Source organism: Amblyraja radiata, chromosome 7 (genome assembly GCF_010909765.2).
Source record: "Amblyraja radiata isolate CabotCenter1 chromosome 7, sAmbRad1.1.pri, whole genome shotgun sequence".
Lineage (NCBI taxonomy): Eukaryota > Metazoa > Chordata > Chondrichthyes > Rajiformes > Rajidae > Amblyraja > Amblyraja radiata.
In genome coordinates, this window is record NC_045962.1 from 51,689,883 (window position 1) to 51,703,933 (window position 14,051).

Here is a 14,051-nt window from a genome sequence, read left to right on the forward strand (position 1 = left end):
CCAGGTCGGCTTGCTTGCCTCGGGACTGCTGTAGCGCCCAGGTCGGCTCGCTGGCCCCAGGTCTGGCTGTAGTGCCCAGGTCAGCTTGCCTGCCTCGGGACTGCTGTAGTGCCCAGGTCAGCTCGCTTGCCCTAGGTCGGCTGGCAGGTCTGGCTCTAGCGCCCAGGTCAGCTCGCTTTCCCCAGGTCTGGCTGCAGCTCCCAGGTCAGCTCGCCTGCCCCAGGAATGGCTGTAGCGCCCAGGTTGCCTGCATGCCCCGGCACTGGCTGCAGTTCCCAAGTCACAAAAACTAATTAAAAACAAATTTGCCTGCGGGCCGGATGATTTCGGGTTACAGGCCGGATCTGGCCCATGGGCCGTAGGTTGCCAACCCTGTCCTAGATGTCAGGCCTCACTGTGTCCCCCCCATGCTTTAAAAGCGATTTCCGCCCTTGTGTTGCAACAGAATATTCGCACAGAGGGAAGGATGGCCTTGTAGAATGGGAAACACATACAGCTGGAACAAACTTCTATGGTGATAGCTCCCAAGTGACTGCAGGAGGAGAGCAGGTGCTGAAGAAAACAAAACAGGAGCCAGTGACAAATCCTCCCTCCGTTGTGATGGCAGAGGTCCTACCCATCAACTTGTCCTATGAAGACATTATTTCTCAACCTTCGCCACATCACCAACACAAAATAACAAGATAAAAAGGATAGGAAATATCCACACAACAGCAGGACATGGATCTGGAAAACTGATGATTCATATCTGACGGGGCTTCACGCACTGATGAGACACGGTTTATCTGTGGTCCCCCTCAGACTGTGGAGGATGGGGGTTTGTGGTTGTGATCCTCCTGCACAGTGACGGAAAATTGATTTGTCTCTCCCTTGTGCATTAGCTTTAAATAACCATCATTTCTACAACGGTTAAATGTCCAAAGGCTTTCTCCAGAGCGATTAACAAAAAAGTAATGTTTCCAAACGTTTGGTTAAGGATTTCAGCTTCATGAAACATTACCAATGGGGAGGTTCAGGAAGTGAATTCTAGAGCTTACACAAGCACCAAGAATTGGAAGAATGCAGGAATTTGAGAACTCTGCCCCGCAACCCGAGGCCCCGCCCCATTCTGCTGTGCCACTATCCAGAGCCTGTACCTGTTTCTCACTCAGGTCACTCTGCAGTAAGGAGTCCATAAACACTTGACAGCTGATGCTTTTCCCCTTTCTCTCCTTCGCCACTTTCTTCAGTGTAGCTTCCATTTCCTCGAGAGCTAGACAACAGAGATTATCAACAATAAGGTACACCAATGATCAAAAACAGTAAACAAAGGTGAATGTACATCTCAGTTACCCATAAGTTTGTTCTGCATTCAGTAAGATCATGGCTGATTGTGGCCATACTAAAAGTGTTTAGTATGCTGTATTTCTTTCAGTGACAATATACTTTCCAAGGAGTAACACCCAGAATCCAAATGTGATCTAACCACAGCTATATGTGGCAATGGTATTAATCCTCACCACTTGTCCTCCAGATATGAAGGCCTGCATACTATTAGCCTTTGGGATTATTTTCTACACCATGTACATAAATCCCTAAACCTTCACTGTTTCCAGATTTTCACATTGATAGAACACTATTCTATTTGTCAGTCCAAAGGTAATAACCACACATCTGCCTAAACAGTTGCTACCTTATAGAAACATAGAAAATAGGTGCAGGAGTAGGCCATTCGGCCCTTCGAGCCTGCACCGCCATTCAATATGATCATGGCTGATCATCCAACTCAGTATCCTGTACCTGCCTTCTCTCCATACCCCCTGATCCCTTTAGCCACAACGACCACATCTAACTCCCTCTTAAATATAGCCAATGAACTGGCCTCAACTACCTTCTGTGGCAGAGAATTCCACAGATTCACCACTCTCTGTGTAAAAAATGATTTTCTCATCTCATAATAAATAGAATTCTGAAGTCTAAATGCTAAACTGAATTGTGGAAGTCACCAGCCCTGCAATGTGAATCTGATTCTGATTCTCCCGCACTTGATCTTCTTGCACCATATTTCTTCTGCTATATAATTAATTCACCTAGAAATGACAAAAGGTCCTAACAGATCTGAAATGCTGCATTCAAATTATCACGAGGTTTGCTTCACAATTATGTTCCTCTAATTCAGCATTCTAAATTCAAACAACTCAGTGTTGAAACACCATCCAGCTCTTTTGAAGATGATTTTAAATCTAAGGCCACTGCAAAAATGGAGACTCATTTTACTTTTTTTATTTTCAGTCAAAAAGAACAGACTATTTTCCAAACAGTGAAGAGATGGGAACAGCGGCATTAAAATGTCATGGAATGGGTACAGAAAATATTCCCCAAGGTTCAGATCGCTGGACTCAATGTACAGCACAAAGAAAAGCACCAACAGATTGACTAAACTGCATTCCTTCCGCTTGCCAAAAGAGTGAGGGCAAGGTTGATGTGTTTAAAATGCAAATTGAATGTGACAAAGGTTTTTCAGCTGTACACAGAATTTAAGCACAAAAGAACATGCTTACAGATTAAATACAATATGAAAGATTACAAGTACAGGGTAGTAGCATTACAGCTTGTTGAAGGAGTGACAGACACTAATAGGTTTCAAGGAGGAACCAGACCATCTTTTTTCAACACAATGGATTCAAATTTTAATAAACACAAAGGATTCAGAGTTATTAGAAGTGATACCAGAAATACTGTGGACAAGACTAGATAGATTGACAAATCTTAGATCAGCTAATTAAAAAAAAACAAATCTGCTATTTTTGTTCACTGTTCCAACCTGACTGAATTTCAAACTGCCTTGTCAGACCAAGGGAACCATTCAATCAATTTTTATATCTGAGTTGTGAAGGATCATTGTTGTGCCAATTCTCTCCTGTCCTGAAGATGATTGAGGAAGGATGCACAGGGAATATAATTTTGTCTTACTACGTAGCAATCTCTTTGTGCTGTAGCAACCCCTGGCTACATTTGTCTTGAGAGTACGTATACAATGGCATGGGGAGAATGAGCTTTACTCTTCGCCCACAGGCAGAAATGCTCATGTACAGCACTAGTTAGTAGTCAGGATGGGAATCCCCAAAAGTTCACCCCTCTCTTGATCCCAGATGCAGATGAAAATGTAATAACTGGTGAGGCCTTATCAGAACATCAAATTCATCACAAGCTCAGTCAAAGCTGTAATTGGGATCTCTGGGTTAGATTTACTTAGACTTTGTTCCTCCCACACCGTTGAGTGCATTGGGCGGCAAGCTTTCGCCATTCTGTTCGGTTATGTGCAACATCTTCCACCCTCGATAAGTTTGCGTCCCGGGTTTCCAAACCCTTCAGGAATGTTCGCCTCCATGTGAGTTTTGGTCAGCCTCTTTTCCTCAGGTTGCCATGTCATTGCTATCTTAGGTGCACGTTCTGCTGACATTCTGAGTGAGTACATGTCCTGCAAATTTCATCCTGCGGACCTCTATTTCCTGGCCAAGAGGCTTTGTTGCAGTTTCCCGGTAGATCTCCTTGTTTCTGATGTGGTCTCTGTAGCTACAGAGCTACAGAGTGGGTTAGATTACAGCCATGATTTACGGGGAATTTCATCAAAACTCACAACCACAAATCAAAATTACCTGCTTCATAATGTTCCTTCCTGGGGGAGCTTTTATCAAGAGATCCATCCAAAAATCCTTTCCCAATCTCAGACCAAACCTGAAAGCAAACATGGGATAGTGATACGCCTCTCGACCACCAGAATCCATGGTACATCTCTCCGAATGTCATGATTCATGGCACGCCTGAAAGATCTAATAGTCAAATCTAATACAGTTTACAAAATGGAGTCGTTCTTCTTCCAATACAAAAGCATGGTCTAGTAGAACAAATGAATGGCTCGGTGCCAAGTCTGGATGACTTTGCAAATTACATGGAACACAATATGAAGGACAGGTCGTCTTTTTAATATAGACATTAAGATGGAAGCCTGCATAATAACATGTGCTTCTTTCAAGGCCATATAGAAGCCAAGATTGAAAAAATAGCTGATATAATCAATAACGTGTTATTGGACGAGCTTGATTTGGACCCAGCTTTTCCTGTATTCTGAAAGGCTAAAGAATCTTTCAGTCATGCCATATTCAGACTTGGTAGGAGTGTTTTACCGATAAGAAAAATGTATAATTGCACTAACTTTCCTTGGTTCTGTGAGTGGAGCACGAGAAGCACTGAGCAACATTTGTGCTCTTTGTGGATCTCGCCACTCACATTTGACAAATCGATTAAATATTGGCTTTGTACCAGTTTGTTGTTGTCTGCTTTTAAGAAATGAACTTTGACACGCCTTTCAGAAAGCCAGGATCCATAGCAAACCTCTCGGAGCACCAGGGGTGCTGACAGAAATTCCTGGAATTTGTAGGATGCACAACAAATACCAGAACCTCTGGCACCTGTTCCAGACAGCAGGGCAGGCTGCATGCATCCCTGAAAGCATTGAGTGTTGGAGCGCATCCCAGAAAATAAGGATTAAAGGCTGGCAATCTGGAATAGCAGAGATAGGAGCAAACATCCTTGAATAACACCTGCACAACTGAATTAGTGGCACACCTCCCAGAGTTTCCAGGAATGCTGACGTGACTCCCAGAGTACACGGGGTAGTTGCATATATTCAACAGGATCAGAGGTAAAGGTACTTATTTCATAGATGTGGTAACAACATGATTAATTTGATGAATTAGCATCCAGAGGCATTAATCGCGGACATGAGAGATGATTTCAAAACCCATTGCAGGGAATTTAAATTCAGGGAAATAACTAACCAGGAAGTAATAAAAGTCGTCACAGTAATGGTAACAAGTGAATACCAGTTGGTTATAAAATCCCGTCTGGTTCACTCATGTCCTGCCATCCCTACACAGACTGATTTACACACAACTCCAGACCCACCATTATGGCTGGAACTTTTCCAAAGATATGGTCTGAAGAAGGGCCCCCAACCCAAAATGTTTCCCTTCATTTTCTCCAGAGATGTTGCCTGACCCGCTGAGTTACTCCAGAACTTAGTGTCTTTTTTTGTAAACCAGCACCTGCAGTTCCTTGTTTCCAACAATCTGGTTGACTTTTAACAGTTTCCTCAGTTCCGTGGCAGGTGCAAAGGGAAAATAAAAGGCAACCTCGTCAGCAGAATCCACGACGCAAATAAATTAAAAAGCTGGTGGTTGTGCGCGACATAATTTCCGCAGCAAGCCGACATCACGCAGCGTTCCCACAGTGTGCTAGTAATTGCAATCTTTTGTCTTAGCTTCTTGGAAGCACAAGCATTCCTGCTTTTTCCCTGGACCAATGCAGTAATGCGACTGATAAATTTGTCTTCACTAAACACGTAGCTCATTCCAACTGCAGTAGATGGGCTATTGCTAAACAGCACTCTACAGTATATACAATTGAGCTCAAAGTTTCAATATTGCCTATTTAGATCAATAGCAATGAGGGAAGAGTTTCTTCTGCCACTGTGATCCCATTTTGTTTCTATTTTTTTGAGACAATGATCAGAAGCAATGTTGAAAATATTATACTTTCCCAACACAACTGAGTGTTGCTCTGCATTCCACCCAGGTATACTCACCAAATCATGGCCCTTCTGGAAGCAGATTACTTCTTGGTCATTTTCGAAGCGGTTACCCATTGCTGTCTGCGTGACAGACTTCATGGCAAAGCCCAACAAGTGCTGGCATAGAGGGACATGCTGGGATTCAGGATGCATTAGCCACTTTGAAACCAGCTCTTCAGCTAGCTGTTGGAATTGAGAAATGAAGAGGAGTTAAATCAGCTGACAGACTCAAACAACACAGAAACTGGCGCCACCTCGTCCATGCTTACTGTCGTGCCATGTACGCTAATTTAATTTGCCTGCAACAGGCACTATCCCTCTGTGCCTTTCCTTTCCAAGTACCTATCCAAATATTTTACATATTGTAATCGTAACTGCCTCTAGCACCTCCCTTGACAGTTCATTCCAGATAACCACCAATGTGGAAAAACATACCCCTCAGATTTCCTCTAAATTCCTCCTCTCTCACCTGTGCCCTCTTGTTCTCAACTCCCTTGCTTGATAAAGTTCTCTATGGTCACTTTTGAATGAACCCAACCCACACAATCTCTCCTTCGAACTACATCCCTCCATTCCATCTTACCCTGGATACCAAAATAGATAACATAAAACAGGCGTTAACTATCTGAAAATAAATAATAAACATTGTCAATGTTCCTTACAGCTTAGCTGTTCCACAGCCAGCCATTTGAGATTTTTCAATCAGGATGTACAGGGAGGGATATTCTATTACAATTAATTGTCATGTCAAAGATCCACCGGGACCCGTCATATTAGCAACTGGCTATCAGTAGAGCAGGGATGATATTCACCTCCAGAAAAAAAGTAGGAAGTATTGGCCGGGTGTCCATAGTGGGGGTTCATGGGGTAAATTGTAAATGATTCCCAAGCTTTCTGCTGGTAGTTTACATAACAGAAGCTTAGAATTTTTCTTACACATAACCAGTAAAATAACCCCCAAAAGATAAATATTTCATGAAATAAATGACCATACAGCTAAAAAAATCTTTACAAAAAATGTTACCTGAAATGTCTCTTTGCCTAGCACGGTGAGCAAACAGCACAAAAAAGGTGATTTTGGCTGCAGCCATCTTCTGCTTCAGTAAGTCAAGCTGGTCGGTGATTGGCCGCAACGCCCCTCGGAGACTGCTGAGTGACCGGCGCATTATGTGATTGGACACAACGCCCTTGGAGACAGCAGCTGATTGGACGGGAGGAGACCGATTTGTTGATTTACGGGAATTTTAAGGGAAGCTGGTTGGTGATTGGACGCAACCCCCTTAGAGACAGCGGTTGATTGGCCATCAAATAATCGGGCACAAAAATTTGTCAAATAGGAAAACAAAAAAATTCGGAATTACAATTTAAATCGGAAGAATATCATGCCTGCTAGAGTAAAACCAACAATCTGATATGGTTATTAGTTCTATTAATACCTCAACACATTCACTATTCAGTTAAAAAAAACTTGGATGTGACCCTGGTGAGGGAGGAGAGGACATGGGAACCAGGGCCCTGCAGATGGAAAGATCCCAGGAAACAGAACCTGGTAAGTCACGCGCCAAACCATCGAGATTTCCGAATAGTTGGAGGGCGATTATCAGAATTTTACCCTACCTCGGCTGACTCAATCAAAAACAACTTGAGGGCGATATATAAGAGAGAGCAAGAGAGAGAAAGAAAATAAAACAGAGTGGTGGGGGGGTTTAAAGGCCAAACTTCAATTTACTCCTTGTTCAGCAAATTACTGATGACGCCTGCTGTAATTCAATACTGATGAATGGGTGCATGACTGTCAATTGCACAGTATTAACACTCCCCAATCATTAATCTCACTGGCCCTATTCATTTGCCATCCTGGAGAGAATGAAATACAACTTGACAAGAGTTCAATGGCTTGATCAGATTCTGACACAATCTTATGGTTTCTCAGCTCTCCATTCAATCTTGGGTATGGAGTTTAGGACTTCCCAAAGTGATGCGACCAGCACAGTAAAATTTGCTGCCACACCCAATTACATGCTTCTCTGCTCACTCACATACACTTGCCGAATACCTCTCAGACACCAGTTTAACATCAATTCCTCCACACTCTTGCTGGTAAGAATCTTACCTTGCACACGCAGACACATACATGCTTTAGTGCGCACGCACACAGACTTGCCATTGTAAGATTCAAACTCTCAGCAGACAGAACAAGGGGGAAGCAGTTGTGATCATTGATATAAGAGGCATATTAAATAATAAATATGTCATTATCTGAAAAAAAGGGTGTAACAAAAATGTAAAATGAGCTAAACCATGGAAAAGAGTCATCCTGGAAGAACAAGGTAAAAATTGTTAAGAAAAGGAGAAATAGAATTAGAAATGTTGTTTATATTGAGAAAGGAAATAGCAAAAACTTTTATGAATACCTGGTATGCCAACAGCTTTGTGAAGTGAGAAAACTGTACAGAACAACCAAAGGACTTGACAGGTAATACTTAAAAACTTTACCACTTAACAACGCATCTTAAAAAATATATTTATTCAACTACAAAATTAAATATTTCAACAAAGCAAATTTAAGTTGTATTGAAGAGGTAAAGCTAGATTCACAAGGGGGTGGTTTGAATAGTCTTGAATCCAGTTACCTTCACAATACGAGTGAAGTTGTTCTGGATTGCTTTATTCACGGCAGCCTCGTAAACTTTCTTCCTTGCATGAGTCTCAGCAGCATTGCCTCCAAATCCAGCCTGGTATCCCAGCAATGATTTCAGCATTGTCTCTAATGGATCAGCTAAATAAAAGCAGAAAGACAATTAAACAATGACGTGGACAATTCTACTTTCCCTACTGCTTGAAGATTGGTGTCATATTGAATCACAAGTGAGTGAACAGCTAAACGAAGGAGCGGGATATATAAAAATCAGCCGTTAGTGTCCAGTGGTGCACAAAGGTAAGACAGACACCAGCAGAGCAGCCGTGTTGGGAGTGGCTATTTGTTAAGGGGAAGTGTTGTTTGAGGGTTTTTGCTGAGGCTTTGGCTCATGATGTTTCAGCGAAAGAGGCTGAGCAGAAGGCAATGGCAGGATAAGGTATAATCTGTTGTTTTTGTCATTCTTCCTTGGTCTTAGTTCAGTAGATGTGGCAGTTAGGGCACGGTTATGCTCTTCCTGCAATATGTAGGAAGTCAGGGGAACGTCCATTGTCCTCCAGGACAACACTGACAAGAGGTGCATGCAGCTGCAGTCTCTGACTGACCAAGTGTGAGAACTGGAGCTGCAGCTGGATGGTCAGAGGATTGTCCAGGTCACACCTATGGTGTAGGCAGGAAGTAAATGGGTGAACATCAGGGAGGGTAAAGGGAGCAGGCAGGGAGTTCAAGAATCCCCTGTGGCCATTCCCCTCACATACTCAGTTGGATACTATTGGGGAGATGACTATTCAGAGGAGAGTAGCAGCAGCAGCTAGGTCTGTGGCCCCAGGCCTGGGTCTGAAGCACAGCAGGGTAGGGTGAAGTCAGACAGGGCTACAGCAATAGAAGACACATTAGTTAGGGGAACACATTGACACAAATGGAATAGGAAGGAAAAGGGATGAGGTCCTATGGAATGAATATGTAAGGCAAAAAGGTTAAAAATTAGTGACACGAGGGGAATAATCTACCTATTCCTCCTGATGTTAATGTGAATATGCAGTGATGGGGGTGCTTTGGGAATGGAAAGTAACTGTTGAGACTTGGCTTCACTGGTGGTGACATCACAGGGTGGAGACCCAATTCCTGGAAATGATGTGAGCCATTTGTCGCCACCAAGTCTGGACCCCTGAAGAGGTTTCTGTTTTGTTTCTCTGTGCTGACAACTGTTATGTATCTGTGACTGGGCTAAAGGGTTGCCTCCCACTGTATTTTCCCGCCATTGGTTTCCACCAATGTATATCTGTATAAATAGGAGATCGATTCGTTGGCTCGTGTCTTCTCTTTCTGTTCTGTCTGCGCGAGGCTGCTGAGGGCTCGAGTGAGTGGATCGGAAATTGGCCCCGCATTGAATAAAGGGTTTGGTATTCAAATCAGTGTTTTACTGGCCCAGACTGGGAGGGGGTAAAATAACCGGAATCAACATTACATGCCAGTGAGGGTAAAAATAGGAAGATAGGCTTTAGACATTCTGGCCTTCATCATTCAGGGAACCCAGTAGACAAGTTGTGATGTTGTATTACAGTTGTACTAGACGTTAGTAGAGCTGCATTTGGAGTATTGTGTTCAGTTTTGGGCACCTTGCTATCGGAAAGATGCCTTTGAGCTGAAAAGAGCGTAGAAAAGACTCAAGGGCCTAAGAATGAGGTTGGGCAGGCTAGGACTTCATTCCTTGGGGTGCAGGGGACTGTCTTTTTCTCAGGGTTGCAGAATCAAGAACTAGAGGGTGAGAGGCGGAAGATTTAAAATAAACCTGAGGGGCATTTTTTTTACAGTGGATAGTTGGTATATGGAATGAACTGCCAGAGGAAGTAGTTTAGGCATTTGCAATAACAAGTTAAAAGACGTGGACAGGTTTAGAGAGATAGGAGGAGATGCGGGCAAATGGGATTAGCTTAGATGGGAAAGCTTGGATGGCATGAACGAGTTGGGCCGAAGGGCCTATTTCCATGCTCTATGTCCCCAAGATGACTCGAGTTTTAACCTGCACTGTTTTAACAGCCAACTTTGTGTCAGAGGTGGGCCATCGGAATTGGCCTCAGTATCTGTCCAAACAGATGAACAGTAACATGAGCAGTACTTACAGGTTCGGTTTGGATTGATGTGTTCTTCCAAGAAGTCCAAGGAACCCAAACTGATCACCAGCCGACGCCCAAACCAGAAGGATGCAATGGATCCATACTTTTCATGAAGATTAACTAGGAATTGATGAAGACTGCCAGTGCTTACAATATCTGGAAGATTTCCATCCCTGAGGAGTCAGAATAAATAGTTGTGGTCAGATAAATTAGGAATAAATGGGAGCTGCGAGGCAAGGAAACAGAGAGCCGAGCTTTGGAATAGGGCAGCGGGAAATGTTCAGATAAAGTCAACCCAAATTACCTCACAGCAATGTTTTGAATGGAAGAGGAATTATCACCAGTCACAATATTTCTTTTATGTGCAAGTTTTCAGAAGACGATTTCTGTTCTGGTGAGTCTATTATGTTCAAACTGGCTGCCATAGACCCAACATCACAACAATATCTTCAAAATTACAAGTCATTGTGAAGCAGTTTGGAAAATTCTGAAATAATCAGATGCATTTGGAGCTTTTGATAAGGTCAAATGCTTTTAAATATATATAATGGAATCCTGGACTATTACAACTTACATTTTGTCTCAAAGCAGGCTTTTCTCCAGTAGATCGATACAGAAAGACAAGCCCAGACTTCCCCCAGGTTGCTGTGTATTCAGCCAATGACTAATGTGCTCAAAGGGACTCTGTATTGAACAAGCCCAGGCTTGCCCCAGGTTGCTGTGTATTGAGACAATGACCGATGCCTTTGATGCAACTGCCTTGTACCAAATGACAGGATGCCTTTGATATGCAACTGCCTTGTACCAACTTTCTGTGCTCTGAATTCAAAGTTGAGGACAGTCAGGGCCACATTCACAAGGCAGTGATGGAGATGCCCGATGGAATAATAAGTTATTGCTTGACTGAACTGTAGGACAGCTGAGATGCAAAATCCCAGATATTAGTGAAGTGACTGTGCATGGAAGACATAATGTGCATCTACTACCTGTAGTAGGTTAATTGTTTCCTGTAAATTGTCTTTGGTGTTTATGGGCGAAGAGGAGAGCGTCTGATGGGCATGTGTTGCACATGTTGCAGGCAAATTAATGGGATTGCCTCGAGAGCAAGCATGGACTTGATGGGCTGAATTGTCTGCCATGTCATAAAGAGATATGAAACAATTCTCATTGTTTTCTTGAGCTCTTGCACTGCTCAAAATAGGTGCCAAATGTCTTTCATTACAAGCAATGACAGTACAAAACGACTTCATTGGTTTGAAAGAATATCTTCTCATACAGTGAAGAGAAACATTTTTATTTTTAACAAAATTTCCAGCCTGCAGTGACTTACTTCTCCTCTGTAGGTGTCATCCCTGGAATGCCAGATGCTTGCCTGGATGCCTATTGATAAAACACAGGATAAATATTGAGAGTAAATCAACTGAAGATAAATTATGCAAAACAAATTTCCTAACTCTCTCACTACCAGTCAAATGATAGAATGGAAAGTTAGGGGATTTATTCCTACATCATTCCTTCCAAAGTAATGAAGTACAAAGTACGGAGCGTGTTCGACCGTCCCGACGAGAGGGCCTGTATATCTGGTCGTCGGTAGCGGCGACTGCGGAGGGTTTATGGCCCCGACCACGGGTGAACAAGGAGGACTGACTGAACTTTGTGCCTTCCACCGCAGTGAAGAATGCTGTGGTGGATGTTTGTGTTAACTCTTATTGTGTATTGTGTGTTCTTTTAATTGTACCGCTGCTGGCAAATTCATTTCACCGCACCTTCGGGTGTATGTGACGAACGAAAATTGACTATATACTAGACTACACTAATATTGTCACTTTTTGCCAGGTCATCTGATTCCCAGCAACAACTTGTCCATACATGATCCAACCGGAGTTCATGCAGAGGAATCATGCTGCGTTCCATTTTCCAGCCAACAGGTGGGATGTACAAGAAGTCATTTTTGTCACCCTCGTCCCATCAGTAACATGCTGAATTCATGAATGAAAAAAAGTGTATAATGTGCAAAGTACTTATGATACAGAGTCATTATATATCATAACGTACTTTAATTTGTATACATACAGAGACCATCAAGATGAGTACTGTAGGCTCCGAATCGTAAGTTAAAACTAACACCCAACATGGCTGCCCGCATGCACAAGGTGGCGGTGGTGTGGGAAACCTAACATGGATTATGGAATAGGTCATCAGCAGCAAAACCAGACACAGATCAAATCAGCAATACAGTTTGATCTACATATAAAATATCAAATTAAGACATGGACCTGTTTCAAGAGGTTAAAGTAAACAATTGGGCTAATGTATTTTGGCTGTACTTGCAAATTTAAAGCAAGTTTTTTTTAAAGTACTTTAGAAATGTAATCCCAGTGGTAATAACAGAAATCTGGCAGCCATTTGGTGCACTGCAAGGTTTTACATAGAACAATGAGATTTGTTTCATAATTCTTAATGACATTGAAGGAAACCGTTCAGCCTACTAGTGAAGACTAGGCTACCGGTTCGCCCAACACTTCAACTCTGTCCACCAAGGCCTGCTGGATCTCCCCTTTGGTAACTCCCTTTCCCTTACCTACCATTTCTGTCCTGGACATCCATCATTGCCAGAATGCCACATACAAACTGGAGGAAAAGCACCTTGTATTCTGCTTGGGTAGCTTGGAGTACCTTGATATGACCACTATTTTAAGTAATCCCCCCACCCCCTCTCCTTCCTATATCCCCCTCATCCAGGTGCACACCCATTTCTTTCACTATGCCCCTCCCCTCACCCTGCTCCTTTCCTCTCCTTTGTACACTCACCTACCCTCCCAATTCCCTCAATTTCATTTTATCACCCCTCTCCCATCCTCTTCCACTTAGTGACAGTCAGAATCTTTTTCCCACGGTGGAAATGTCAAAACCCTAGAGGCATAGCTATTAAGTGAGAGGGGAAAAGTTTAATGGAGATGCGCGGGATTCGTTTTTTTCCTACACAGAGTGGTGAGGGCCTGGAATGTATTGCCAGATGTGGTGGTAGAGGCAGATACGATAATGATGTTTAAGAGGTTTTTAAATAGGCACATATAAGTTCAGGAAATAGAGGGATATGGATCATTAAGAGGCAGATGTGATCAGTTTAACTAATCATCAAGTTTGGCACAAACATTGTGGGCTGAAGGGCCCGTTACTGTGCTGTGTTATTCTATGTTCTATAAACTCAGTGATAAATAAATCAATGATGATCTGCATCCAACAAAATTATATTACAGTTATGGTAACATACCATCATCTGCCAGAAACGACAAATATAAACAGGAGTGTGCAACGTCGCTCCCAATATTTTCTGTCCTTCCATGAGATCACATGTATTCCATGACCTAACCACATGAGCCAGCATTTGCTGCTCATCTAACACTTTGGTAAACAAAACATAACAGCAATAATTTGTACTGTTTTTGCAGGAGAAATCTTTCCCAACATCACTGTTGCCCAGGCTGTTGTTTATCCATCAGATAAATCAGACTATCTGATCACCAACTGATGTTTATGAGAACGTTGTGGGCAGACGAGTTGCTGGAATTCATACAATGTCAATGAACTTTAATGAGAATCTGCTTGCAATGATAGATGAGGTTGGTAATAAGAGAATACAGTGTAGTGAAGAGGAGGTTTCGCTGGAGGGACCTGTGGTGCA

General features: G+C 42.8%; 1 protein-coding gene across 1 annotated transcript in view; it reads right to left on the reverse strand.

Moving 5' to 3' along the window:
• Window positions 1-14,051, reverse strand: part of LOC116975411 (cytochrome P450 20A1) — a 28,931-nt gene that overhangs the window by 7,329 nt on the left and 7,551 nt on the right. Inside the window, exons 2-7 of the mRNA XM_033024501.1 lie at window positions 11,697-11,746; window positions 10,373-10,539; window positions 8,245-8,390; window positions 5,627-5,794; window positions 3,639-3,717; window positions 1,137-1,252 (exon numbers count right to left, since the gene is read on the reverse strand). Of these exons, the coding sequence (XP_032880392.1) occupies window positions 1,137-1,252; window positions 3,639-3,717; window positions 5,627-5,794; window positions 8,245-8,390; window positions 10,373-10,539; window positions 11,697-11,746 (726 nt within the window). The remainder of the gene's footprint in view (window positions 1-1,136; window positions 1,253-3,638; window positions 3,718-5,626; window positions 5,795-8,244; window positions 8,391-10,372; window positions 10,540-11,696; window positions 11,747-14,051) is intronic.